The 26,536-nt window shown below is 41.5% G+C and overlaps 3 protein-coding genes across 3 annotated transcripts in view; all 3 read right to left on the reverse strand.

Moving 5' to 3' along the window:
* Positions 1 to 995: 995 nt before the first annotated feature.
* RPP14 (ribonuclease P/MRP subunit p14) lies at positions 996 to 4,184 on the reverse strand. The gene is made up of 5 exons (XM_032120474.1): positions 4,074 to 4,184; positions 3,902 to 3,986; positions 3,035 to 3,111; positions 2,368 to 2,446; positions 996 to 1,726 (listed from the first exon to the last, which is right to left on the reverse strand). The coding sequence occupies exons 1-5, from the start codon at positions 4,142 to 4,144 to the stop codon at positions 1,670 to 1,672; spliced, it is 369 nt and encodes a 122-aa protein (XP_031976365.1). The 5' UTR covers positions 4,145 to 4,184; the 3' UTR covers positions 996 to 1,669.
* HTD2 (hydroxyacyl-thioester dehydratase type 2) lies at positions 1,066 to 1,670 on the reverse strand. Its single transcript, XM_032120473.1, has one exon. The coding sequence runs from the start codon at positions 1,645 to 1,647 to the stop codon at positions 1,120 to 1,122; it is 528 nt and encodes a 175-aa protein (XP_031976364.1). The 5' UTR covers positions 1,648 to 1,670; the 3' UTR covers positions 1,066 to 1,119.
* A 1,419-nt stretch (positions 4,185 to 5,603) lies between the features above and the next one.
* Positions 5,604 to 26,536, reverse strand: part of PRKAR2A (protein kinase cAMP-dependent type II regulatory subunit alpha) — a 60,899-nt gene continuing 39,966 nt past the window's right edge. The window contains exons 3-11 of the mRNA XM_032120724.1: positions 25,632 to 25,684; positions 23,932 to 24,015; positions 22,716 to 22,822; positions 18,597 to 18,750; positions 15,461 to 15,562; positions 13,494 to 13,568; positions 11,020 to 11,085; positions 10,203 to 10,341; positions 5,604 to 9,706 (exon numbers count right to left, since the gene is read on the reverse strand). Coding sequence (XP_031976615.1) covers positions 9,573 to 9,706; positions 10,203 to 10,341; positions 11,020 to 11,085; positions 13,494 to 13,568; positions 15,461 to 15,562; positions 18,597 to 18,750; positions 22,716 to 22,822; positions 23,932 to 24,015; positions 25,632 to 25,684 — 914 coding nt within the window. The 3' untranslated portion in view covers positions 5,604 to 9,572. The remainder of the gene's footprint in view (positions 9,707 to 10,202; positions 10,342 to 11,019; positions 11,086 to 13,493; positions 13,569 to 15,460; positions 15,563 to 18,596; positions 18,751 to 22,715; positions 22,823 to 23,931; positions 24,016 to 25,631; positions 25,685 to 26,536) is intronic.

The raw sequence follows: 26,536 nt of genomic DNA on the forward strand, positions 1-26,536 counted from the left end.
AAACAGGCCAAACTGCAAGCTTTGGAAAGGGAAGGCATGGATTCAAACACCTGAAACATTACCCCTCCCTCTGCTCCAGTGTCACACTAACAGCTGGGGTTAGAGTGTGCAGCTGTTTTACCAGTAGTTTTCATCACAGGTTGAGGAGAAATTCTCTCTTCATAGCAGACAACTTCTGAGGTTATTTGGAGTCAAGGGAAGTTTCAAATGCATTTCTGCTGCAGAGAAGATGGGGGGATAATAGACGCTTTGCCAGAACGTTCTATGAGCCACCAATTGGAGGCCTTACTCCTGATGGCCTCAGTCATTCCAAAAAAGTTTTAGTGTACAATAATCTTATGCCAGTATTAAAATAATTTAACCCAGATGATTTACTAATGAATTCACCAGAAATCTACTTTACCAAGGTACTTTCAGTGGACAAAGGGAAATCCATGTTCACACACTCAAGAGAGGATATAGAAGCCATTTAGTTAGTACTCAAATCATCTGCCCTTGCTTGTCTTCCCTTAGGAGCACAAGTACCGTAAGTACAAGGTGTGACAATATATTTTTTTAAAAGCCTCCTTCACTCTGTTTCTGGGAGGCAAGTTTCAGAGGAAACACCACCTGGAGCTGTCATGGAGATTACAACACATCTTGCAGTACTCATGTGTTAGTAACTCCACTTTTGTTCAGCCTGTTGACCACAGCACTGTCCCCTCGCCTGGTGCTTATTGGCAATACAGCTGCTTTGTACAGAAGGAACAAGTTTTAACTGAACTTTTCTGGTGTGGACTGCGATTTTACCAGAAAGAACAGCCCCAGTGTAAGCCCTACCAATCCAAACTTCCCACTGTGGCAGCACAAAGGCCTGTCTAAATGTGCCACTTTGTCACAGCAAGTGCCTAGCTCTGTTGGTTTCACCTTGGCAGTGAAATCCATCACAGTGAAAAAAGGAAAAGCTCTAATATTCATGCAGTTCTAGTAATGTTAAGTTTGTGCACTGTCTTTCGGAAATTTTGAAAGGTTTTTATTGCAAATTTACTGGTTTAAGTGATGTCACGTAAAAAGACAGAGTCAAAATCAAGTGTACATTGGTTCTGGACTTTATACTGAAGTCACACATGATGAACAGCTCTAACTCTCTGGCACCATGACTTTCACCATCCCTTCCATAACAGTTTTCCCACTTTCTCTGACCTGACATGATACAGAAATGTGTGCAACAGAACCCTTCAGTCGTTTCACTTCTGCTGCAGCTGTGACTTCTTCACCAACATACAAAGGAGCTGGAAAACGGATCTCCTGGGAAAGAAATATACATCCTTGACCAGGCATTTTGGTACCCAGAACTGCAGAAATAAGCCCATTGATCAGAACTCCATGGACAACAGTTCTCCCAAACCTAGACTTCTTCGCAAACTCTTCATTTAAATGCAAAGGATTTGTGTCACCTGTTAAATAAGAAAAAGTAACTACATCATTCTGTGTAAAAGCCTTGCTAAGTTCAGCTTTGTCTCCAACTTTTATGTGTAAATTCTGAAATATGGGATGTCCAAGTAGTGAGTTGATAAATGTTAGCTTTGTCAAGGCTCTTTGTTGGAAAATCCCTCCAGAAATCCCATGCCTGAAGGGCTGAAACATTTCCAGGAACTCCTTCTTCATGCAGCCGAACCAACAACCACATTCAGTCCAAGACTAATTCTCTACTGTTGCCAGATAACGCAAGTAGAAACGGAGATGTCTAGTTTGGGGAAAGAAAAAACCAACAGAAACAGAACAGCTAAAGCCTTAAAAAACCCCACCATCAAATACACTCGAAGTTGAAAATACTTAAAATTTTCCTTTTATATGCTAGATTAAAAACTTAGAGCTATGCCTGAGCAGATTTTTGTCTAGCCATGGCTTCAGAAACAAAGAATTCTCAGAACTCATTTTATTAAGCAGCATCCTCTGGAAAAAAATAAGCTCTGGAAGTGCATGTTCATATATGCATTGTTAAAGAAGGTCAGCTGACAGTGACCAATAGAAAGGCAAAAAGTGGGGTAGGGAAAATAAAACCTGGACCAACATGTGGGCCATGAACAACACTTGCCAGAAACTATTTTCTTGCAGATACATTAATGACATCAGGCTTGTCACTGGACAGAAACCATAAAGTAATGAGACAGCCGCTACTGTCACATTGTACAAGATTCATTTTAAGATCAGAACTGCTCAAACACAGGCCCACACACCTGCACTGACAGGCACTTTATTCCCAAACCAAGGCATTTTTGCATCTAGGCCATCTTTCTATGAAAAGGCAGCAGGCTTAGGCAGCCTGCCAAGCTTAGAGCCAGAGCTGACATCTGGGGGAAGCCACCCAACCCCGCAGGGCTTTACCTGCAGCACCCGGAAAGCACACCTCCTGTTCTGGTAGAAGCCAAGCAAGGTTAGAGCACTCCACAGCTTGACAAGGCCACTAAATAAAAAGAAAACAAAATATATTAATAAAATTTGGGGGGTTTTGTTTTCCTGCAGCATAGACATCTCAAATTAAAAAAAATGTTATGCAAAGAGTAACAAAACCTTAACAGTTTAACAGCAGATAATTTCACCAGAGAGTTCTAGTAGCAAAACTGTATCTTGAAGGATTATTGCAGTGGCTGCAGTCTCTTGTCTTTGACACAGAGATATGTACTGTAACCTCAAGTTCACTTTACCAGCCCTGTTCTTGTTCCCTCTGTGCATTTAAGCTCCTTCATCACCTAAATCACCTGCAGTTGTCATCACCATTTAGAGTAACTATTCTCATCTTTACTACACAAAGAGATTTAAAGTCACTACTTCAATAGTGCTTCCTTCCTATCTTAAACCATTAAAATCATTCTGGTTTAAACCAGGAATAATGTACTGATGCACGAAGTTACCAGTAATTATTTTCTGCATGCTGTATGCACGTATCTGCAAGTTAGGCTTAATTCTTCAGAGGCCATTCTTAGTTTAAGAGTTCTATTTTCTTATGAAAAATACTTTCACGGCATGGAAGCTTGTACTGACTGCACCTTACCTGCTAATAACTCTTAATATGGCAGACAGAGTTTTTTCCTCGTATGTTAAGACATCAACAGGCAAAGCTGCTCCAACCTATGAAAAAAAATGGTTTTTAGTAAGTATCACCCTATGTTCTTATCATGGTTTATAAGTAACTGATTTCACCCCCAGCATGTGACATCATTAAAGGTGTTACAATTACGCTCAAATCTCACACAAGTGTTCCAGCTACAACACCACTGGAATTTAAACAGCACCCTTCCTCTCAGAGCTCTTTAGAAGCCACTTTTATTTCCACATTACACCTGGAGAAACACAGACCCAGAGGTGATGCAACCTGCTTAAAGTCACCCAGCAATAAACAGAACAAAAACAGTACTGTGGACCTTCCCATCCACAAAGTTATTCCCTTTTTAAAGCCTCTCTACAGCAAAAGCATCAATACTACAAATTCTTAAAAACAAGTATCAAAGAATGGCTTGAGCGGAAGAGACCTTAAAGTTCATCCAGTTCCAGCCCCACTGCTATTAGACCGCTTCCACTAGGCCAGGCTGCTCCAAGCCCGGTCCAACCTGGCCTTGAGCACCGCCAGGGATGGCTGAAGCCTTTTCACTACGGGCACCGAACAGAAATGCACAGCTTCACTAGGAGCAAGTCAGAACGAGGGCTGGCGAGCAGGTAACCGGTTACCGGAGGGTCGAACCCAGAACATTTACCCTGCCTCGCCTGCTCCTTCGGCCCCTGTCCCGCCGCTCGGACACTGCTCTGCAGCCAGAGCGGCCGCTCCAGGAGGCAACCGCCCGCTCCCGCAAGGCTCTCCCGGCCGAGCCCGGAGCCGCCGGCCACGGACAGACCCCGATTCCGGTCCCGGTCCCGGTCCCACCTCTCCGTGCAGCTCCCTCAGCGCTGTCACCACGAGCTGCTTGAACTGCGCGGCGTTCGGCCGGGCCCCGCCGTCGGGCAGCTCCCTGCAGGACGGAGAGCACAGGGGTCAGGCGGGCTCTGTGGGGGCTCTGTGGGGGCCCCGGCTCGGGGGGACGGGGGGTGTCACTCACAAGCGCACGCGCAGGTAGTGATGCTCGGCCGCGCGCCGCAGCACGCGCCGCTCGAACGCGGCCGCCGCCATTCCCCGCCCCGCCCGGCCGCGCGCGCCGCCAGCCCGCCCCTTCTACGGCGGCCGCGCAGGGTCACCGTCGCCAGGGCAACCGCGCGGCGCCTCCTGCGCGCGACCGCCACAGGCGCGGCCCGACCGCCCCGAGCCGTGGCCGCTCCGCCGAGCGCCGGGCCAGGGGCCCCCGGCAGCGAACGCGCCGTGACCGACCCGAGCACAGCCCTGCAGACGGAGGAGAGCGAGAGCAGTGTCTGAGTCTGAGACGAATCTCTGGGAAGCGGCGGGAACAGATAGTGTTTCCAATTGCTGCACGCAAGCTTTTAACTTCACTAAGGCAAACACGGCACGCTGCACCACAAACATGCTGTTGGAGACGGGCACGCAGAGATGCTCCTTCGCTTCTCCAAATAAATGTGTTGGTCCCGATGCAGTGCCTGCTGAAGGTGCTGTCTGGCACCAGGTTACAAACACTGAGGAGCCTCTGCTGCCCCAGCCTCGGTTTTGCAAGGACACACAGCTGAAACAACTCGAGAAGTGCACAGAACGACGCTGGCAGCCTGTCTTTGCACCTCACCAGTCAACAGCTGTTCAGATGATAAAATAGCACAATTTTAGTAGCTTGTACCTGATCTAAAGATTGGCGTGAAATGTATCCTTACCAGAGAAACAGCAGAAAGGATGGAAGTACGTTTGCTCTGCTGAAATAATTAACATCCTCAAAAGAAATTCAGAGAATCTCCCTTCTTTTACCAAAAGGTTTTATCCAGGAATTAGCATCGACACCAGCACGGTAACACTGCAGTAGCCCAATGGACAGATGACGTGCTTGAGTCAAGGCCCAACTCACAGGACACCTTTTGCCTGCACCTTCACACAGCTCAGTCTGTGCAAAGGTCCTGCATGAGCTTTCTCATGCTTAGCACCACAATCCACCTGAACTCCGTTCCTGGGCTGACTTAAAAACAGGACATAAACCACCGGACATTCAGAAATAAAACTTCAGCAAAAGCAAATTCGATTTCACATGTACCACAGTAATTTTCAGATTGTTAGTTAGGTTAAATAAAAGGCAGCTTGCCACATAAAATTCAGTAGCTGTAAGTGTAGGCTAACACGAGAGCTTCAGGAATACTGTGTTTCTCCGGGGAACTGAGAACCAGTTATTGCAATGCTCAGTAAATCAGTTCTACGATAATTTGGCAGACTTATCAGAGCAGCCAGTTTTATTGGGACCAACAGTACCTACAGAAGTTGGTATTACTTTTAGGATATTAGTAAAATTTCATCACCAAGCAGCAAAACTTTGAGATCAGGTGCTGTACAAAATCTCTTTTGGTTATTGCAGTAGGGCAAGTGCTGCTCTCTATGAGGCTCTGGCAACAGGAACTCAGGCATTCCAAGTGTATCCAGGGAACTGTTGTAAGGCTGGGGGTTGTGTCAGCTGCAGCGAGTCAATAACGAGCACACACAGGACTGTACAGGAAGGCTGGACACAACAGGTCAGTTTTTTATTAACCAAAAGTGAAGCTGAACCCCAGAGTGGTTTAACTCGTTAAAACCATATGTTTATATGGCAGATATTTTTCTTTCATGTTCGACACTACAGTGCAAGAACCAAACTTCGCAGCTGTTCATCCTTTGAGAATCAAGTAGTAAAAATAAAATGAATTAAAATAAGGGTCCCTCAATGAATCAATTAAAAAAAACATTTAACTCAAAAGAACAGACCAATTTTAAGAACTGTCTTATTGAATTCTCCCAAGTGAAAGACCTTTAAAAGCACTTGGAGCCTTGAGGTAGCAACTTTATGCAGAATTTAATTCCCCTCCTGCCCCACAGAGGAAAATTAGTAGCGCATTATTAGCTCCAGCCAGCTAAGCTGTGTTGAGTGTCTCCTGTGAGGTGACTTTCTCTTGCCTCTTGAAATAGCAGTGTAGTGCTGCAGAGCGCCAGGAGGAATCCACAGGGAAGGCCTCTTGAAATAAAATTTATGGTTTGAAAAAAGTTAAAATGATCAGCAACGACTGTAACAATAAAAATTATCTGAAGTGAAAAAACCCAACGTGTTTGTATTTTGGCAAGACTAGTTTACAAATACAAGTCAAGAACAAGAGTCTGCTTTCAGCCAACGGAAAATAAAGAATGGAAGTGACATTCAAAGGGGTTTCGGAGGTTTTTTGCCCTCTGTGCAAAATTGCACTTTGTTTTTAAAGTTTTAAGTTTTGCACTTTTATTTCTAAGAAAAGAGCACTTCTGCCCTTTTTTGTTCTTTTACATTGTCAAACCTGTGCTGTGACATTAGACAGAAATACCACGTGCCAGGATATTTAACCACTGAAAGCTCCTCTCACTGACTTCACAACAATCACAAGCAGGGAATCACAAACAGGAGATTTGTCTTCCTCTAAGCCCCGAGAACATGATCCTCTGTGCCCACTTTGCTGCTGAGTTGTTTTATTAAAAACTAAATCCCTCTTTAGTGCCAATTTCAGAGACTCTGTGGCAGATTTACTGAACACTGAGCGGTAACAAAACACCTGGGCTTATTCTCAGTAACAACTGCAATGAACAGAGTGTAAAGCAATGAGCTGAGATACAGGGATGGGGCAGATGGTCACAGATAGGTGCTGTACTCGCTCCCTGGACTTGGTATCAGCACTCGCACATGGCCCTATTTTGCTCACTGCTGGTGCTCTAACCAGATTCCTGGCAATATTGAGTATCTCACCAAAGCTTCTTTCACTACCTTCATGCTCCAAAACTGTATAAACAGGCTGGTTAAACTAGACTAAACTAATCAGGCACATTGCACATTATTATTCTTAAATGGATCAGCTCCAAGTCAGCTGCCTCTCTACACCATGGAATGATGCTGCACGGACCCTGGATGCAGGATGGCACTGCCCAGTATACCATTGCTCCAGGGAGCCCAGAGAAAGGTAAAATTTCAAAAGCTTGTTCTTGTTCACATGGGATCCCAATCTTTTGATTTTATATTCTCATCTTTTCCTTTGAATTTTAGAAGCTATCAAATCCTGCCTTCCAGGCAGAAGTATCTCAAGAATCTGACATCAGCCTTGCCTGGTTTTTGGTTAAGCTTCGGAACAACTGCCTGTGTTTGCCTGTGCTGAGGTTACAGTCCTGTCCTGCACAGAACCGAAGGCATTAAGAACCAGAATCCATCTGTAAGACAGCCCAACCTGCCAGTCTCCTCTGGATAAAGGAGAGGATATTCTGCCTGGGAGCAACAAAGGCCAGCTGGTGATTATTCACAGCAAGTTTCTCTTTAGCTCACATGACAGTTTAGGCAGCACAGAAGCTCAGGCTGGTTCAGAGACCAGTTCATGTTTGGTTCACAGGACAGTCACAAGCTGGCTTCAGAAACACCCTTTGTCATGGAGCCCAAAGTATCTTAAAGTTGTATCTGCTATCACTGCAAGGAGCTGATGAGTGGTTTTTTTCTTTTTTTTAGTCTTTTTTTGTTGTTGTTGGTTTGGTTTGGGTTTTGTTTGGTTTTTTAAATTCTGTGATGAAAACAATTGTTTTTGTCTTTGGTGTTAAACCTCGGAAGCATGAGTGAAAAGTACCTGCTGCTTCTTTGGCTGTAATTTATGACAAAGAAACAGCCCAGGAAAGCAAGGGAAATTCACTGTTCTAAAATACATGCAGTTTGAACAGCCACTAGACATCACGACCAGGACTTTAATAATATGGAAACACCAAGTTCAGTGGTGTCCATTACAAATCATTTGCATTATATAAAAATATGACTGCAATTACAGTAACTGGACAACAGTCATTCAAATTTATCAACTTTCCATCTTACTCATATTGCAGGAAATGGGAGAAGCTCATCCAGTATGGGGAAAAAAGTGTCCAGAAACCAACTCTGTGATGCTAAGCATCTCATGTCTTAGAGAAATGTCCACTGTAATAATTAAAAGCAGGAATTCAAGATTAGCATCCTTCCATTCTTGCTTACATGGCCGTGAATAAAAAGAGCAGGTTCTGTTACACTACTATTCACAATTAAAATTTTATAACCCCATAAAACACCAGTATGTTTTGCATGACCTGTGGAAGAATGCAAACTCAAAGGGTTACTAGATTTATTACCTCCAAATTCAATGTCTTAATATATATATTCTATTTGTACACCATAAAAATGTCCTTCTTATGGTCTGACTCTTATTTAGATAATACCCTGATAAAATCTCAGCCATATGCCAATTAAGGTCCTTAAAGCTATTGAAACAGAATCTACCTAATAAATGCTGCAAATTTAACAGGTATTTTAGATCATTAGCTTAGTTATCACCTAAACCAAAAAGACTCCTCAAACACACCAACTGCGTAGTTAGCAAAGACATTTGCTTTACAAAGTCAAATGTTGCCAACTTTTGAAAAGTTTGGCAAATCAACGTGATATTTGGAAGCAATCAAGTGTCTAATGAAGTTAAAATACTGTGAAATGTTAGGACTAGGGGAAGCTCCTGCAAACAAGTGCAGAAGTAGTCTTCATTTAAATTACAAAACATTCACCTCCTTAAAAAGCTTTAAAACTGACCCAGTCAACAACTGCACCCTGGGAAATGTAGCAGTATAAAGGATCTCTGTAAGCAAGAGAAGGTCATATATTGTGATCTCACCACCATAAAATGTACTTAGTGTCAGGAACAAGGAGCAAATTTGGGGAGATGACAATTATGACACCTTCAGGCCATTTGATCTGAACCACTGCACTTTGTTGGACACCATAGAGTAAACCAATTTTCTTTGCTGCTCAGGAAACACTTAAAATACATTTTCTGCATCTGGTTGCTAAGCAGACTCTCCCATGTCCCCAGCTCAGTTTACTTGGTTTAAAGAGCTCTCTATATTTATTACCTGCTCCTTTCAGCAGGTGGACCAAAACTTCAGTGCCATCTTATTCATTGGTTCCATTGATACTTTAACTTCAAACCCAGATGCTACAATTAAAAGCAAATTTGACATTGTGTAAGGAAAGCATCAGATGAGGGAAATCAGCCTGTAAAAGGCTTGTATTCCACAGGCTGCCTCTGCAGAACAGACAACCTCCCACTACAGAATCTGATGGGACAATTTATCCCGACAGTAACATCCAGAAGGAAGGAGGCTTCTATATCTTGCACACTTTGGGTTTCGTATCAGGCACTTGAACTGTTGGACAGATGCCATTCTGAACCAAGTGAACATAGGGTTAGAATCATCTTTAATCTAGGTCTAATAATGAAGTATCAGCAGCAAAGTGGAGGCAGGGAGTGAGCAATCCATCTGTGCTGAGACTTGTTTATGGTTTCTAAAATGCCCAAGAAAACAGCAGAAGTAACTGTTCCGTAGTGTCCGTTGTCCTTGTGAGTTGTGTTGCTGATAGGAGGCTTTTCTGTGTCTTGAACTAAGAAGGCATTGAGGTACCCTGTGCCTAATTCCCTGGATCCATCAGGTCCATGCTAGAGCCAAACATTGCCACCAGTTGCTCCTCGTAATGTGTTATATTCCTCTTCATAATGTCCATGCAGGGTCCAAGCAACCTCTCAAATGCTTGCACATCCATGACTGTAATGGAACAGAGGTGAGAACAAGACTGTGTCAAAAAGGATACCAAATACCAATCTGGTTTTTGAATTCAGAACACAGACCTTCAGTTGAACCCACTTAGGGCTGAGGCTTCAACAGAAACCTCATTCAACAGAAACAGAAATCACATTTCTGATTTCCCTCTGTACTGTTATTTGGAGAAACAAGATTAATGAAATAGAAACTTGATCTCAAGGATAAATACAGAAGCCAAATACACCCCACAGTGATATTAAAAGATGACCTAAAGGCTATGTGTGACAAGTACAGGCCACACACAGAGAAAATAGAGAATCTGCCATGAGGAAGCAACTTCCACTTGGAGCTCCACTCCAGCCCATGCTCCTGGCTTCTGGAATCTGACTGCCAATTACCAAACAGTTGCTGGGTTTTGAATGGCTGCTCACTCAAGCACGGACCATGACACAAGCAAAGAACAGAAAAGGATGACTACAAACATAGACCATCTGCTTACCTAAACATTTGACCTCCCCAACAGCATAGGCAGAGGCTGCTCTCGGTTTGTTGGTAACAAGTGCAAGCTCTCCAAAATACTGCCCTCTGTGACACCGGGCAATCTCCACTTCTTGATTAGCTTCTTTACTCGTCATAGTCTGTCAAACAGTGCAGTTTCATTATTTGCACACAGTTCTGTCCTTGTACAAGGCTGCAGTTAATCCCAGATACTTTACACATGTACAACAGCTCCTCGGTTTCAGGTCTTTAACCTAGCTGCTCCCAAGTCATGGTGGAACATCTCAACAACATGTTCAATTGGAAGCTTGGTAAGAAAAACACGTGCCAGCCCACAAGTTTTGAGACTGGCAGGTATCTACTGCTACAGCTTTGGGAACTGCTGTTACCTAGCCTAACACAGGCTTTATCATGCACCACAGGCTGTTACCCTGGCTGCTTCAGGCTGTACAGAGATCCATTCAAATGCCAACATCTAGTGTGTCACTAGAGATAACAGACCCCACGTTTTGTAATGTGCAATCTTCTATAATCATGGAAGAAAAGTTTCATCTCCAACCTTAAGGCCAGGGAGAGTGTATCAGGTTAGCTTGCAGAGCAGCAGACAGAAGCAAAAGACCTTTGCAATTCAGTAAAATGACTTCTGGCTGCTTCAGAACGGATATGGGAGTTTACAACCTACATCACATGAATAATGATGATCAACATAATAAATATATGTTAAAATAACTCAGGGTGGACTTTTTCACATCTCTTGTATTAATCAGTCAAATCAGGGATTGATTAATACAAAGCCTAATCACTCAATTTGATCTCACCTTGCTTTTAATCAAGATTTTTACTTCTCCAGATTCTACAATGTAAAAACAGTCTGCTTTGTCGCCCTGTGAAGAAGAAAAGGTAAAATAAATTCTTTTTTACTTGACTGTGAAAGTATGCATAAATGGTATTAATGCATTCACTTTGAACTATGTCTTCTGCAGAAATCTGCTAGAATTGACAAACACTCAGATTCTTAACATTAAAAGGTGACTGGTTGGGTAATACACCAGGGGAGCCCACAGGGAAGGAACTATTAGTGCACATCATTCAGTAAGAGGGCAGGAGAAAAGGAAAACACAAAGGAGATTGATGATATATAGCAAAATCACTTAAATGCAAATCTTCTGATCCCAATGGAAGTAGGCAATAGTCAGTGAAACTAAGCAGAACCTAGAAATTCCAGCAGCAAATTTTAATAAAACAGGGTTTTAGCAACTGTGTTTCTTTCAGCAGGAAGAAGGTTCCATTAAACTCTCCGTGGCCCTGCTTAAGCAGAGGGGTTGGACAAGGTGACTTCCAGGGGTCCCTCCCAACCTCAACTCTTCTGTCATCCTGTGAGAGGTTCTGGAACATTTTTCACATCTCTCTCAACCTCATCATGTGTCAAATCCTCAAGTGATCCCAGTTTACATCTGCTCTGGAGAGCTTCACCAGCACTTTATAATTTTAAAGTTTTATCTGTGACAGAAAGGACTTTCCCTCTGTATTTGCCCCTGTGGGCCTGGCATAGGGCTGGAAGTCAGAGTGGAGATCTGCAACATGCCTCCTGCTACAAACCAAAAGCAAAGGGACTAAAGGCTTCAGGGAGACAAAGGCTGGAAAAGGGACTGATAAGGGAACGGGAGCAGCTCAGCAGAAAAACCTGAAACAAAGCGAGGAGAGAGAGAAATCTGACATTAAGTCAAGTGGTCAAGGAGATAAATGTGATGGGAAGGATGGAGAGAAATGGTTGTGACTGGAGTATGAAATATGGGCTGGGAGAAGATGATGTAAGATTTAAACATGGAGTTATAGAAAAAATTAGGCCTTTAGCTAAGCTTCCTGGGGATGGTCATAAGTCATCCAGTGCAAACTTTTCATTCACCGTTGCCAACTATCACAGCATGAACTAATGCTCTATGATAACTTCTGAAAGAGTAACTACTGAAAGAGTACTTTGTTTTTAAAAAGAATGGAAACAAACTGAGTGGGAGACACCCTCATAACACTACTAACAATTTTCAAGTGCTTTAAAGCTTACTGCCCTTAACTGAAGGGTCAAATTCCAGAAAGGTAATTAAAATGTAAAACTACTCACAAGAGAAAAGAAGTTCCTGGTATTGATGCAACTGGTGTAATATAAGAGTTATCATATCTTTTCCAAGCACAGAATTCCATCGTCTCTAACAGTGTATTACCATCACCCAGACCTACCCAAACTATTAATCCTCCTTTTAAGGATAATTACATCTTTGTCCTTAATTCAGTTATTAAAAAAGATGAAAATCAATTGTGTAATTGGATCACTGATGGTGTGAATTCTCAGTTTTGAGACTGATTTATAAGCTCTGATTTTGCTGAGAGTTCACTTTTCTCAGGGTCTCAAGCAATAAGAGTTTCAACTTTAAAAACTGAGGATATTTTTGGAGTGAAGTAATTTGACAGTTATCAGGAAACCTGTTTCCTATATTCAGTTATCTGACATTCAAGATAATTAAGATCAATTATTCAAGACACTATCAAGGAGTCGTATTCTGTCTATACAACAAGAACAACGTTGTAACCAAATCTGCAGTTTCAGGTAAGCCTTTCTTGCATTAACTTCTACTTGAACTAGAGCACTTTTACAACACAGCAACCCACAGCTAAACTTGATGCAAAATTACAGTATTTCATCAGTAACAGTGTTCCAAAAAGTTATTTGTGTCACAGCCAAAAAAAAAAAATCACATAGTTATAGCTTGAGTTCATCCAGCTTCATGTTCCACTTCCCTGGCCTTGATCTACTGCAGCAGACAAAACATTCACCAGCCACCAAAGGATGTCAACTGAAGCCAGACCACACCACTGAAATACCTCAGGAAAGCACAAGGAAAAACAATGGTTTCAATTAACCCTGACAGTTTCTTAGAGCTAGTGACTCCTTGTTTTTTCTGGTCATAGGGGCCTAGGAAAACTCTAGATGGGGGATTTCATGGAAAACTGCATAGACATTTAATTTCAGCTTCTGAAGGCACACTCATCTTGAATCCATGCAAAGACTACTTATAAAACATAGATGAGAGAAGACATACCCAGAAGCTAAAGTAATAGAATAAATTTGCAGCAAAATACATACTGTCCATTCCCCAAACATTCAAGAAGTGTTTAAATAAATTAGAAATATTAAAAGAATAAATGCCAAGTTGGTCCAAGTAATAGAACTCTGCAAGTCAATCCCAAACAGAAAAAAAAAAGGAGAATGATAAAGAGAAGTTTAGATTTCAAGTACCTGAGAAATGATACGTTCCCCATCTTGATACACCTTCTCTCCTATAACATCCACTATCTTCATTCGCTCTGATGCCTAGAACAAAGAGGAAAATTAAAAATAATAATCAATTATAGTTCATCTCTATGAACTCTCCTGAATCTCTATGACCCCTCCTGAAATGAACAGGCACTCACTAGACACACAAACACAAAATTTATAAATACAGCCCCAAAATGACATTGTTGTAGTACTGCAACACAGGTCTCAAGACAACCATAATCAACAGGGAAATAAAGTGATCTAGTGTCCCACCCCTGTGCTTGTCTTACCCCCCACGTTAAAAAGTACCTGATTTGGCTGGTTTAGAGCAAAGGGGAGGGGGGAAAAAATAATTTTCTTTAAGATTCAGTTGAAAATTGAAGAAAACACTCAGAAAAAATGTTATAAACTTCCTAAGAACAAACTTAAATGAGAAATACCAGCAAAACATTTTTTTAAATATTTTAACCACCATATACTTGAACATGTATGTAGGAGGAATTGTGTCCAAGAACTCATTCCAGGAAGGTGACATGACAAGGACAAGGGCTGTGAACTGTCGGCAGGCCCTGCAGTGGGATGCCCAGCAGCAGGGGCAGGAGGCCCCACCTGGCATGCCAGGAAACATGCTGGACTCTTCACAAACAGGAAGGGGGAAATAAGAGTTATCTCCAGTGTTTCCCACCACCTATTTAGAACCCCGCAAAACAATTTCATTGCTTCAGAGCAGTGCAAAAAATCATACCAAGAAAGGAAGAAAATCCTAACAGTTAAAATTCAGCAGATGATTCAGTTGTAATCAATCCATTCATTCCCCAAATGCACCTTCCTCTTGCCTATGTTTGAGAAATCAAATTCTGGTCCATGCATGATTCAACTGAAATGTGTCATGCAAAAAGCCATCCAGTGCTAATGAGTTATTTTTCTGTATCTTTAAATATTTGAGTCATTTCTGTGCTCAAAAAAAGTCACATTGATGGAACCAGTTTAAGCCAGGCACTGAGAGAGAAGGTGTTGTATAATCTACCCCTTCCACAGCTACAACATATATCCAAAATAATACATAGTAGAGGCTGTTGTTCACACCTAATGACACTTCACAATTTTGTAATCTTCTCCCAAAGGGATTAAGAGCTCAAATACTAAAGATTAATGCTGGAAAAGATTTTCTTATTATAAGAAAACAAAGAAAAGTTAAATTATGGTTTAAGGCAAAGACAGAGTAATGCCAAAACAAACTGGTCAGGTCCAAAAGCCCTCTGACAATACAGGGTAATCAGTGGAAGTGACAATTTACACACTGTTCCTAAAGTCAGGCACCACACACCCCAACAGGACAGTGTCATTGTGTTCCCAGGTAGCAGTGCTTCCCTTTAGCAGTTTAACTCCTGAATATCAGTTAAGCTTAAAGCAAGACAACCACAGCCCACACCTTTGTCTCAAATTTAAAACCATTTCTGGCTGATAAAGGCCAAATATCCCAGTGACTGTATCCTTACTTCAGTATCACACCCTCACAGGAAACCACAGCCCTGAGTTCCAAACTACACTTTGATACCTGTTCCCTGATACACATATAGGTGTTTTTTTGTTTTGTGGGGGGGGGGGGGTTTTGTGTAAAGAACTTCAAAAAAATCAGACTGAGATAAAAATCAGCAAATTGCTACCATGATTAAAGGATCTGGGGAAAAAAAAACCAAAACAATTTCAGCAATACAAATTTTTGCTCAGAACAAAATATTAAGTGCTGCTTTAGTATCATATATTACACAAATTAACAAAACAATTTCAGCAATATAAATTAATTTGTATAATCTATGTGATACCAAATCAGCACTTAATATTTTGTTCTGAGCAAAAATGACAGGTTTCTGATATAACAGGAACACTGACTGGAGCTACTGCTAATGCAAGAATTTGATGTAGATGTCTCTGAGAGGTTTTACCTCCAAGGATTTAAGAAGGGGCACAGACTCAATAAATAATTCATACGTCTTCCTCTTCTTCGCGTTGTTTTTCAGTATAATTCTTCTGAACGTCACCCGATCCTGCAAGAAACAGCACAGAGAAATACATTATTCCTCTTCACTGAAATGGTCCCTGTTTAAAGAACTGACAAATGTGAACGAGTATTTACAGCAAACTCCAGGGCTGGGAAAGCAGCTGCTAAAGTGATACCAAAAGTGACTGCAACAGCTCCTGTTAGAGTACTTCTGGCAATAACAAACTGAAAAACAGGGAGCTCTAAGACCTGGTCCTTCTCAGACAACCATTTAGGAATTCAATTTTTATTCTATCTTATACTGTTTTTCTGGGTTGAGTTTTGGGGTTTTGTTTGCCTGTTTGGTAATATATCTTTCATGCATCTGCATTAAATGAAGAAGTTTGGCTCTTCCTGCTGAAGCCAGTGAAAACTGGCATTTCCAGCATTTGCAAACTGGCATTCCCAGCACTTGTAAACTGGCATTTCCAGCACTTGTTAAGGCAGCTGCAGAACTAAGTCTGAATTGGATTCTTCTCTACTTGAGTCACAGAAGGCAAAAGTTGGAGATTCATACGGGTCTCAAACAGGTCAGGAACAGAATATGAAACAGCAGCATGCTTGTTCACTCCACCGTCTCAGATCCAAGAGCCGGCTTCTGGAAGGACCGCTTCCTGAGTGCCAGCTGCCCGCAAGGAAGAACGGCTCGGTGCGTTCGTGAAGCGCAAACGCGGGGCAGAATCCCCCTCCCGGCCCCGCCGCGCCCCGCGGCCACAGGGCGGCGCTGCGGGCGCGGCACCGGGGCCCGGCCGGGCCCGAGGGCTCGGGAGCGCCGCGGCCCAGCGGCAACAGCGCGCTCCGGGACCGCCCGGACAGCGCCGCCACCGGCCCCGGCAAACACCGGCCCGAACGGCCTCGGGAGAGCTGCAACCGAGCCGCACGGACAGCCTGAAGGGAAGGGCACCTGCCCACCAGGTGTTTCTCATAGCGTCTGCCCCGTCTGGATCCGCGCAGGGTCGTGAACCTAGCCAGAGCTGCGGTTTGCCTTGCACAGGTGGGGCCGTAAGTGTAAAAATCAGGAAGTCAGAGGAAAGGAGCAGAAATTTGGCTAGGAAAATGGTACCAAAAAACCTACAGTTAGTAGAAACATCCTAAGAGCCATTCCTCTGCTTCCCAAAACCATCAGCTGGTACCTAAGCAGCAGCATTTTGAGGTGAAGAGGTATTTTCAAGTAAGCGGATATTTTTAAGGGATGCATGCTGCAAATACGTGTAATAAGGACTAACAGAGGTGATACCAGTGGAACTTTAAAATTGAAGGGTGAGGAAGATGAAAGGCAGGGCGGTATTACTGTTATCCAAAGGACAACAAGAGATGATACAGCATAAGGGATTTTTCAGTTTTTAAAGGCATTTTTCAGTGGTAAAAGTCTCTTCAAACGTTTGTTTGGAGAAGCAGAAAGATGCAGAAACAGTGGGGGGATTGTAAAAGCATAAAAAATCAGAATTCACCTGCTTGAGAGTATCAGTGAGGGAGGAGAAGCAGCAGTATTTGAATAAAAAAAAGCCAAGCCGTGAAGGCAGTATGTGAAGGCAGCATGTGTGGTAGTGAGGTTCCCCCAGACACATTCAGCAGCAAAGGCTGAGGATGCTTCCCTCCTCCAGAAGGGACCCACTGTGATAACTGCTTTGTGCTGAGCCTTCCAGATTTCTGTTGGCCTAAGCCTGCAATGCAGCAGGAGTAATCCACACTTCCCAAACGGCACATAACCAAAGAGCTTTAGCAATGACTTCTGCAGACTAATAAAAATATGTTTAAATTACATCAGGGACAAAACAGTACAATAAAACATGGCAACAAACAGAATAACTGGAAGAAATAACTGAAGTTTGAGAGCAAAATGCAGCCTTAGTTAATAAAATGTTCACATAACAGATGACTAGCAAGAGGTCCCTGTTCATCTACACCTTGCTAATTAATTGAACATAATCACAGAAAAACTAAATCCAAAATTAACCCAATTTATGTAGTTCTTTTCAAAGGCAAACTGGAACAAAGAATCATCTTCTCATTTTCTTCCTTTTATAAATGAGCTCAGTTTGTAGCTAGCTGCTTTGTTCTGTCTTCTTCCAGAAATGAGATTCTGACATTACTCCCTGGTTGATTTACCAAACTCTTTTCTTTCACCTCACAAATAAAAGAGAAGTCAGATCTCCCAGCAAGCGTTGAGATTGCATAAACAGCCATGTGTAACAGCCTATCAGTCCTACAATCAAGGTCACAACACACAGCCAACCCCCAGCGATAGTTGCCGAGGAGCCCAGGGCACACAGACAGCACACAACACTTGTTTGCTTCGAAGGCTCGGTTGATCGCACAATCCACTTATTATGCCAACCCTCACAGATGAGTAAGAGAGCACTGGGAAAATAATCCCATCCAAATAGTGCAGAGAAAAGAACTAAAAAAGGAAACTAATGGCTACAGCTTCACATTCAGCACTGCTGGGCTAGAGACAAAGCAACACCATCATTTAGCTTGGTATCTCATAGGTCATGCTGACCCAAGAGCCTCTTCCAAGGTAACAGAAAGGGACCAGAAACATCATGACAGTTTATTGTGAAGGAAAACAAAGCTTTGGGCAGTTTTCTGACCTCTTCAAATTACTAACATCCTCAAGAAGATATGTAACACCTTCCCATTCCATTAAGAGACAAAACGGTAGGAAGGTGAGTTGAAAATAAAGGACATCATTCAGATATTGTTTCCTCCTCCCAAAAAAAAGTGCATTAATGCCTCCACTGTCCTCTACAGGATGAAAACAAAACCAGGATGCTTTTTTCCCCCCTAACAAAAGTCACAATTACAGCAAAAGCAAAACTATAAAGGGACAGATAGAACTAGTGATATAGTTTTTACAGACAAGTTGTTCCAGCAAGTCAGCCAAAAAGATTTGCACAATGGATCTATCATGCCAGGAGATGAGATAGCAGATCCTGATAAAATACCTATGAGCAGAGGAGCCATACCAAGAGAAGCTCTGGACACAGTGAGTTACTGCTTAAAATATTATGCATGTAAGAGCAACTTCCTCTCCTTACCAGTCCCCAAAGGGCTCCTTCTGTTGTGGCAATAATGGTGGCAGCTCTAGGAGTGTTGTACATCAATGCCAGTTCCCCAAAACTGCCGTGATTATCGTAGCGGCCCACACAGCGAGACTGGTTGTCTTTTGCTACAACAATATCATACAGTCCTCTGGAAAACAACAGAATAAACACTTTTTATTAGACAACATTCCAGTACAAATCTTGAAAACAGCTTTTTGCTGTTATGCAAATGGTCCTTTTATTGCTGTGTGAGATGAAACTTTTTGAGCTTTCCAATTGCCTGATTCTCGCCTGCTTCTATCTACACTATTTTCACCATAATTGTCTCTTAATAAAGCATTTCACTGTGGATAGATAGGGGCAGGATCTACTCGGTTTCCTCTGCATAGTATTTTGATGTTGCTGTTCTGGCCAGGGTGAGAAGTAGTTTCATCATCTTTAAAGAGTGACATTTCACAGCATGTGTGTTACCCAGTGAGACCTCTTTAGAGTGACTCAGATCCATCTCTACCCATTTTCTCAGTGACAGCATTGCTGCAGGACCTTTGGGACACACTCAATCCAACTGCTCACTTGCTACTATGGGTTTGTCTCAGCTTGGGGTATATCATAACCCCAAGATGCTCTAAACCCTCTGATATCTAGCCAAGATCTCTGAACAGATCAAGAGGAAATGTCCAGCCACCGGAAATCTCCTTGCACTTTTTTCATACCCAGCTGTAACCTGTTAAAATTTGAAAGGCCTCCCTTGCCCTGTTCTCCATGAGGCACCCTTCCTACATTATAATGAAGTTAAGAGAACATTATTCCAGAATTTACGAAGAATCAAAAGATTACTCTGATGAAGTGCAGGTACAAGTACAGCGAGTCAGAAGTCAAGACACAAATCTGCATCAAACTACACCACAGGAACTGCCTATTAAAAAAAAAAAAAGCTGTGCACAGAAAGCTAGCCCTTTGAAAGTCAAACAAGTGTCTGTAACACCTTCAGGACTGTCATGCTTGGGGCTTTAAAGAATAAATTAAAAATACGGTTGGAGTAGGCTTTATTAATTCTTAGCTATGGCAACAAAGTTTGTTCAGGGACTACCCACTGGCTTAAGACACTTCACAAAATGTATCATGCCCAGGAGAAAAGCAGGTAGGGAACACCTTCCTGGCTTTAAGCAACTGAATACAGGTATAATTTTCCTGACAAGTTTAGATCTTTGTCAGAAGAAATAGTATTATATCCCACAACATCACCAGGCACATAAGAAGAAAAAGGAAAAAGAATGACCAGAAATGGTACTAGGTGAGGAAGGTGAGGAAGGCAGGCACATGGGACTATAACAATCCTAGCAGACACCTCTTATACTCTACTGCTTACTCACACCTAGGAGAGTAAGAAACCAGCAGCATACTAAAAGTAAACTAGAAAAGGATTAGTGTCGATGGAAAGTGTCACTAATTCTTGTAATGTCTGATATCTAGTTAATGATTCTCTGAGAGGCACCAGAGGCAACAATCTTCAGAGCTGTTTTTTCGATCTGGAAGAGCCAGATGTGAGCACCTTAAGCAAAAGCAACAACAACTTCTCCCCATCTTTCAGCCTGAAAGTCACTTACTAGTGCTATTTGTTTCCAAATAACTATAGCCACGTAACCTTCAGTCAAGCATTCAGCTGTCTTTAGCCCAAGGACTAAACTGGTGAGGCAACACTGGGTGACCTTGGCTCAGCTTTACTGAGAAAACTGTTGCTGAGCTGTGAGAGAGTCCATGAGCTAAAGCCCTGCAAGATAAGAAGAATAAAAACAGACCAAAGTGTAATTGTTGAGATGGTAATCATTACAAGCCCAAGGACTCAAGTGAAAAGTACTGACATGAAAAAATATAAAACCCTCAGGCAAAAAAAAAAGCAAAAAAGCAGCTCAGCAAGATTGTAGATCAGTCTGTTCCAAGAGGCAGCAGAGGCCAATGCTGCCCCTCCTGAGTGATGACTGGTCCATCAGCATAGACCCAGCAGGTGCCTCCTCAGCAGTGATGAGCATCCCATGTTCAGCCATGCAGCACATTCCTCTGAGCTCTCCCCTCCATGCAGAGGGCACTAAACACCTGCTGCATCCTCAGGCTGCACCTGCCCTGCCTGCTGCCCCTCTGTGCATGGCGAAAGACACTGACACGAGCCATCTGGTGAGGAAGTACTGCAAGCACAAGGAAAAAAAGGCCTGTGCCAGAACACAAAGTCACTGTTCATTTAGACAGAAAGAAACCAATCCTCAGGAATATTTAGGCATTAATTACTTGGGAGTAACAAGACATGCCTACTCATGAAAGAGCCAGAGTCCTCCGAACTTGCACTTGCAAACAAGTGGAAATATTGTGGTTTTCCATAAGGTCCAGTATTCTGCTATTCTTTTGCATGAAAAAATAAGTGAGTGGGAGGTGGAGGAAGACTGGAAAGGGAGAAGGGACTGAAAATTCCTAACTGCAGAAGTTATTCCTAATAACCAAATAGCCAACAAAAGAGTTACAGCCGAGTTACTTCACCGCAAAGGCTGCTATGGTGTCACTAGACAACACCAAATTTAATTTCCTCCACTGTACAACCTTTCTGCCACATACTTTTAACTTGGGAATAAAACAAAACAAAAACCTAAAAGCTTGAAAACCAACACAACTATCTCTTGACAGAAAAAACCTGTTGTGGAATAACATTACATCAGTAGAACAGAGACCATAGAAGCATTTACCTGAATATCTAAGATAAGGTTCCATTTCACTTCTTCATTTTAGGCTAAAACTCATAGCAGGGAGCTTTTGATAACCAACAGGATAAGAGCCTTGCACAGAAACAAATCAAGATAGACTGATGGTATCTAACATTTTTGAGAGGCTGCCAAACCGAGTGTATGTTTCCTCAAAATTATGAACCACTGTTCTGCACAGATCTCATCTTTGCAGAACTAGTGGCTCTGGCTCCCACAAGTTCTGATCTGCAGTACCTTACTCTTATCTGTAACAGCCTGATCTCTCTGGTGAATATGGCAAGAGCAGGGACTTGGCCTGCCTAGCCAAAGACATAAGATTGGATTGAGGGAGAGCAGTTGAGGAAGATACCAGAGTGCAGAAATGGGGCACTGGTTTAGGCTAAGGGGTTGGTACGGCAGAGGACAGGGGAATGGGCATATGGTTGGAATATATTTGCTGCAGCCTTATGTTCTGTAATTGCACTAATCAGAAAGGGGAATGTCCTTAAAATGAACACGAATCATTTCAAACGAACAATTTCTAACCTAGAAATTCTTCTGCAAATTCCTTAAACACAGCATAAGTAGCAATTCAAAAAGCAACAACCTGTCTTGAAGACCTGCTTTGAAAGCATTTCATACAATATTAATGGTGCCATTATTTCAGTGATAAGCAAGATAACAGTGCACCAAAAGCAGTTTGCTAAGATCATGTTCCAACAGACATTTATAAATCACTCAGTAATATTCTGTTTAATATTACAGTTGTGCAGAAGGAAATAAATCCATGTTCTTAATTACTCTTTAGATATGGTTATTCAAAGTAACATTAGTCAGATTTCTTTTCAAAAGGGTAAAAGATACTCAAAATGTCCATGCACACATGTATCTATTATATGCCTGTTGTACATATAAGTGATCCCCAAAATTATGACGTGAATTTGCTTGATGCAAGAAATTCCAAAATGGTACCTTAAGCTCTGCAAATACAAATCACGACCAACAGAGGCAGAGCAACCTCAACTCTCTCTGAAGTCAGTCATCAAAACTAATTGGATAAAGTCGAGGTTGTTCCATGGTAGCCACTACCATGGATTTTTATTTCCTATATTCTCCTTCCTGAAAATAATCTCCTACCCCTTCCCCTTACCACAGTGCTACTTTTGCTGGTTCTCCCCCTCCTTCCTTCAGAAAAAAATAGAACCTGCTCTAGAGACAACATGTAATATGGCTGGTGTTAAGCTGTGCTCATGCTGATGGGCACAAAAATTGAACCGAACAAATAATTTTCCTTCAGAAACTGTCATGTAGAGTAAACATTCCCTGCCATTTCTAAGAAGCTGAAAAGAAACATCCTCTATATTTTACAGGCACAGCTGCTTACCGCTCAACGACATAGAAGTTATCTCCATCATCACCTTGGTCAATCACATGTTCCTGAGGTTTCACCTTCCTCTCAAACATGGCATCAAGGACCTGAGACAGCTGCTCCTAGAAAACAAACAGGAGGGGAAGGGGAAAAGTGAACTATCAGAAAACACACCTTAGCATTACTGCTGGGCAAGGGTGAGTTCATTTCATTTGGTCTGGATAGTGAACTGGAACATGCACCATGCTTTTGTACATTTTACTGTACAAAAATACAAGTAATACTGATATTACATGTTGATTTCCACTAGCACCTCACTCCTTTCCAGCTTATTAATGTAAGTTTAATAATGCAGACAACCAGACTTCTATCACAGAAGAGCCATTATCTCAAATTTATGTCCAAATGGCTCAATTTTCATAGTATTTCAGTGCCAAAGCACACACACATGTTTGGTATAATCTTCACAGCTTCACTGCAATGGACACACATCAATTCCTGTCGACAGTACGTGTATTTCATTGTATGTATATCTAGAAACTGCACCATGATCTACTAGTCAATTACCTGTACGGTCACCATCTAAGAGCCTCAGTCATGATCAGGAGTATACTGAACAAGACTCTCCATAGACTTATCTCCCCAGGTAGTCTGTGTCTTAGGGAAGCTGCAATTCCAGCCCCAGATGAGACAGGACAGGTACAGATGTGGAGCCCACACAGAAAATGGGATAATGCTGGTCTGCACAGTAGGCTCCAGCTGGATTTCCCTGATCAGCCACAACTAAACTTCCTTTTTTTGCAGGCAGCACAGCCAGGGAAGCTGTGAAAGCCAAGAAAGATGACACCATATAAATGCCTTGCCTTGATGCTGACCTGCTTTACCATCTTTGCAATTCCCAAGCCCATTAACAATATACTTTCTCTGCATTTTCAATGACCAGATGTTCAAAGTTGAAGATGTAGATCACAGCTGAGTTTCTAAAAATACACTGCATGAACATGCAAGCCAGTCTTCATGCTGCTGATACACTTGAAATATTTACTGCACTCCTGAAGTTGGAAATTATCATTGCAGTATCTCTAGGCACCACTACACTGAAAATATTCTTTATCTTTTAAATAGAATCCTACCTTCTTGTCTTTAAAAACTGTGTCTGGACTTTTAGATCATATTAACTGTACCTAACAAAAAATTAACTGAATTTAAGATTTCCTTAAAATGCTATTACCTGATCTAGGTTTTTGAAGAGCAGGATATCTTTACATGCTTCCTGCAGTCTGCATCGCTGTTCATCAGTTTTTGGATGAACTACCTTTAAAACAAAGTAGAACAGAACAGTCATGACAACAAAGAAATATGATTACAAACTAAACTTCAGCATGAAAAAGCAGAACACAATTAAACTGTCAAAAGTATACAGTCCTTTTCTCTTGTTTGCATAAACAGTATTTTTATATATATATATATATATATAAACACAATGCAAAACAGAATTAAAGATACATAAGAAAAATATTATGCTGACAATTAACATACTAAAAGTAACAGTCACAAAAGACAAGAAAGAAGAGGATGCCTTTTCCATTCCATTCCCTTCCCTTCTAACATAGCCACAGCCACAGTCAAAGCTTGAGAGCACATGAAACAGAGGAAGAAGTGAACAGTTTTCTTCCTAAACTCTGGCTATATTAGTCCCAGTATACTTACTGTTGGCCCACAGGGAGTTTATACCATATATCACACGTATGAGTCTCAGCCCATCCAATAAGAAGTTACTGAAGAAGCGTGGTTTTTTCTAACAAAATTGCTTAAATAAAAGCTTTGTTGTTTGAGATCTTTTGTTACTTCCTTCCATTTATAAACATCAGGTTAAAGGAATCAATACTCACTGTATCATAAAAATGTTCATATATGTACTTGTTAGGGTCTAATCATGAAAATACATTAAAAAATTAATTACCTGACATGCACCAAACTAACATTTCTTATTTCTGGAATAACAAGAATTCCAAAAACCAGTTCTATCAGTAGGCATTTCTAAAAAGTTATTTTCCAAAGTTAAGCAGGTCTCAGATCCTTGTTTAAAAGAAAATGGAGTACTGAATCATCAGTCAAGAAAATTAAGACTTTTGATGGAATAAATGTGTCCAAGTCTACAAACATTTAGATAACCAGACAGATTCATGGTCTTTTTTTCTTTTTATAGTATATAAAAATTATTTATGAAGTGTATTTATGAAGTATCCCTTCTTTTTTTTAGAGAAATTAAATTAGATTTTCATTGCAGAAGTGTAAGCATCCTTGCGACGGAATGTGGAAAGGAATGCCAGAAGTCCAGTAAAAAAACATTGATTCTCACCAACCATGCTACAAGATTTGGCCACACAAACCCATCTGTAAAGAAATACAGTTACAGTATCTGGATTTGCAATTCCTAGAAATTCCCAGCTTTCAAGAACAAGAGAAAAAACAGGTGGCTGCAGACTTAAAATATTTCAACCAAGCATTTCTCCTACCCAGGCAGAACTGCTCTGACAAGAAAGACAGTAAAAAAGCATGTGAGGAATTTTAAGCACCCATAAAGAAACAGCTGTGGTAAAGCTTAACTAATTCTTCTCAATAGCATCGATGATCTAGCAATTGCCTCAACAAGCCTTTAAGAGAATTAAGAAAGGAAAATAGCCAAAATTTTAAACATGTTAGACTTAAGCACAGCTCTCAAGTCCTTTGAAGTAAAATTGTATTAAAGCTGTAGTGACTAAAAAAGTCTATGAGACAAAGTGGCTCAAAATTTCCAAGCAATGTCACTTTTTCAACGTCACCACACCACGCTCAGCACAAAAAGCACAAGTGGTAAGAAAAGGCAATGTACATCTGCCTGTCAATCTGTAGAGAGAACCATGCATGGAGTGATTCCCTCACTCTTACCCTTTGTTCTGTATCTTCTTCCTCTTCATCTGGATTGAAAGCTTCAGCACAAACTTGGAAGAAAAAGAGAGAGGAGGTAAGTAAAAAGAAGTAATTACATGACAACAGCAAACAAATCAGTTTAAATACATTTCTTCTATTTTCCTACAGGAAAAACAAAATCACTTTTCATTTTGTCATAAGTGTCAGAGGCTCAAATCCTGTCTGTTCTCTGAGCAGGCACAGCATGGCTGTTCTCAGACTCTCATGTAAAAAGTCTGTGACTTAGTAAATAATCTTGCCTAGCAAGTACTCTGAAGCATGGACACAGATTTCCTTTCAGCTGGTATCAAAGCATAACAATCTCCATTCAGATTCATTTACAAGCATCTTCTCTAAAATGCAGGGGGAAAATACCGCTGCTACACTGCTTTGTTCTTTGCAGAGCAATGCACAGAGCAAAACACTAAAAAAAAAGGAGCACAAGGAAGGATGAGGCACTTGCTCCACCTCAACTCTGATTTGCAAGTGAGTATCTATATTTTGGGAGGTTTTTTCATACAGAGAAATAATGTTTTCACAGAAATCAACCTGGGAAATTAACAATCCACTTCACCATAGTATAGTCTATGAAAAAATAATATTTAGTCACATCCCCCACATGTTCCTCTATCTTACTACATTTTAACCAAATTAACATCAATTGGTGATACAAAACCAACTCCAAAATTTACACACAGTGGGGTTTTTTTTAAAAGGATGAGAACAGCTGTGGAAAACCACACATTATTGTGCTTTGGAACACGGCTCTGCCAAACATATCATTATACCTACAGGATCAACTGGAAGAGAGGCAATAATGCAGAGCTGCTGAAACTTCAAACCGTTTTTGTTCAGTTTTAACTCCTCAGAAAAGGCCTATCTTC

This window comes from Corvus moneduloides, chromosome 11 (assembly GCF_009650955.1).
Source record: "Corvus moneduloides isolate bCorMon1 chromosome 11, bCorMon1.pri, whole genome shotgun sequence".
Taxonomy (NCBI): domain Eukaryota; kingdom Metazoa; phylum Chordata; class Aves; order Passeriformes; family Corvidae; genus Corvus; species Corvus moneduloides.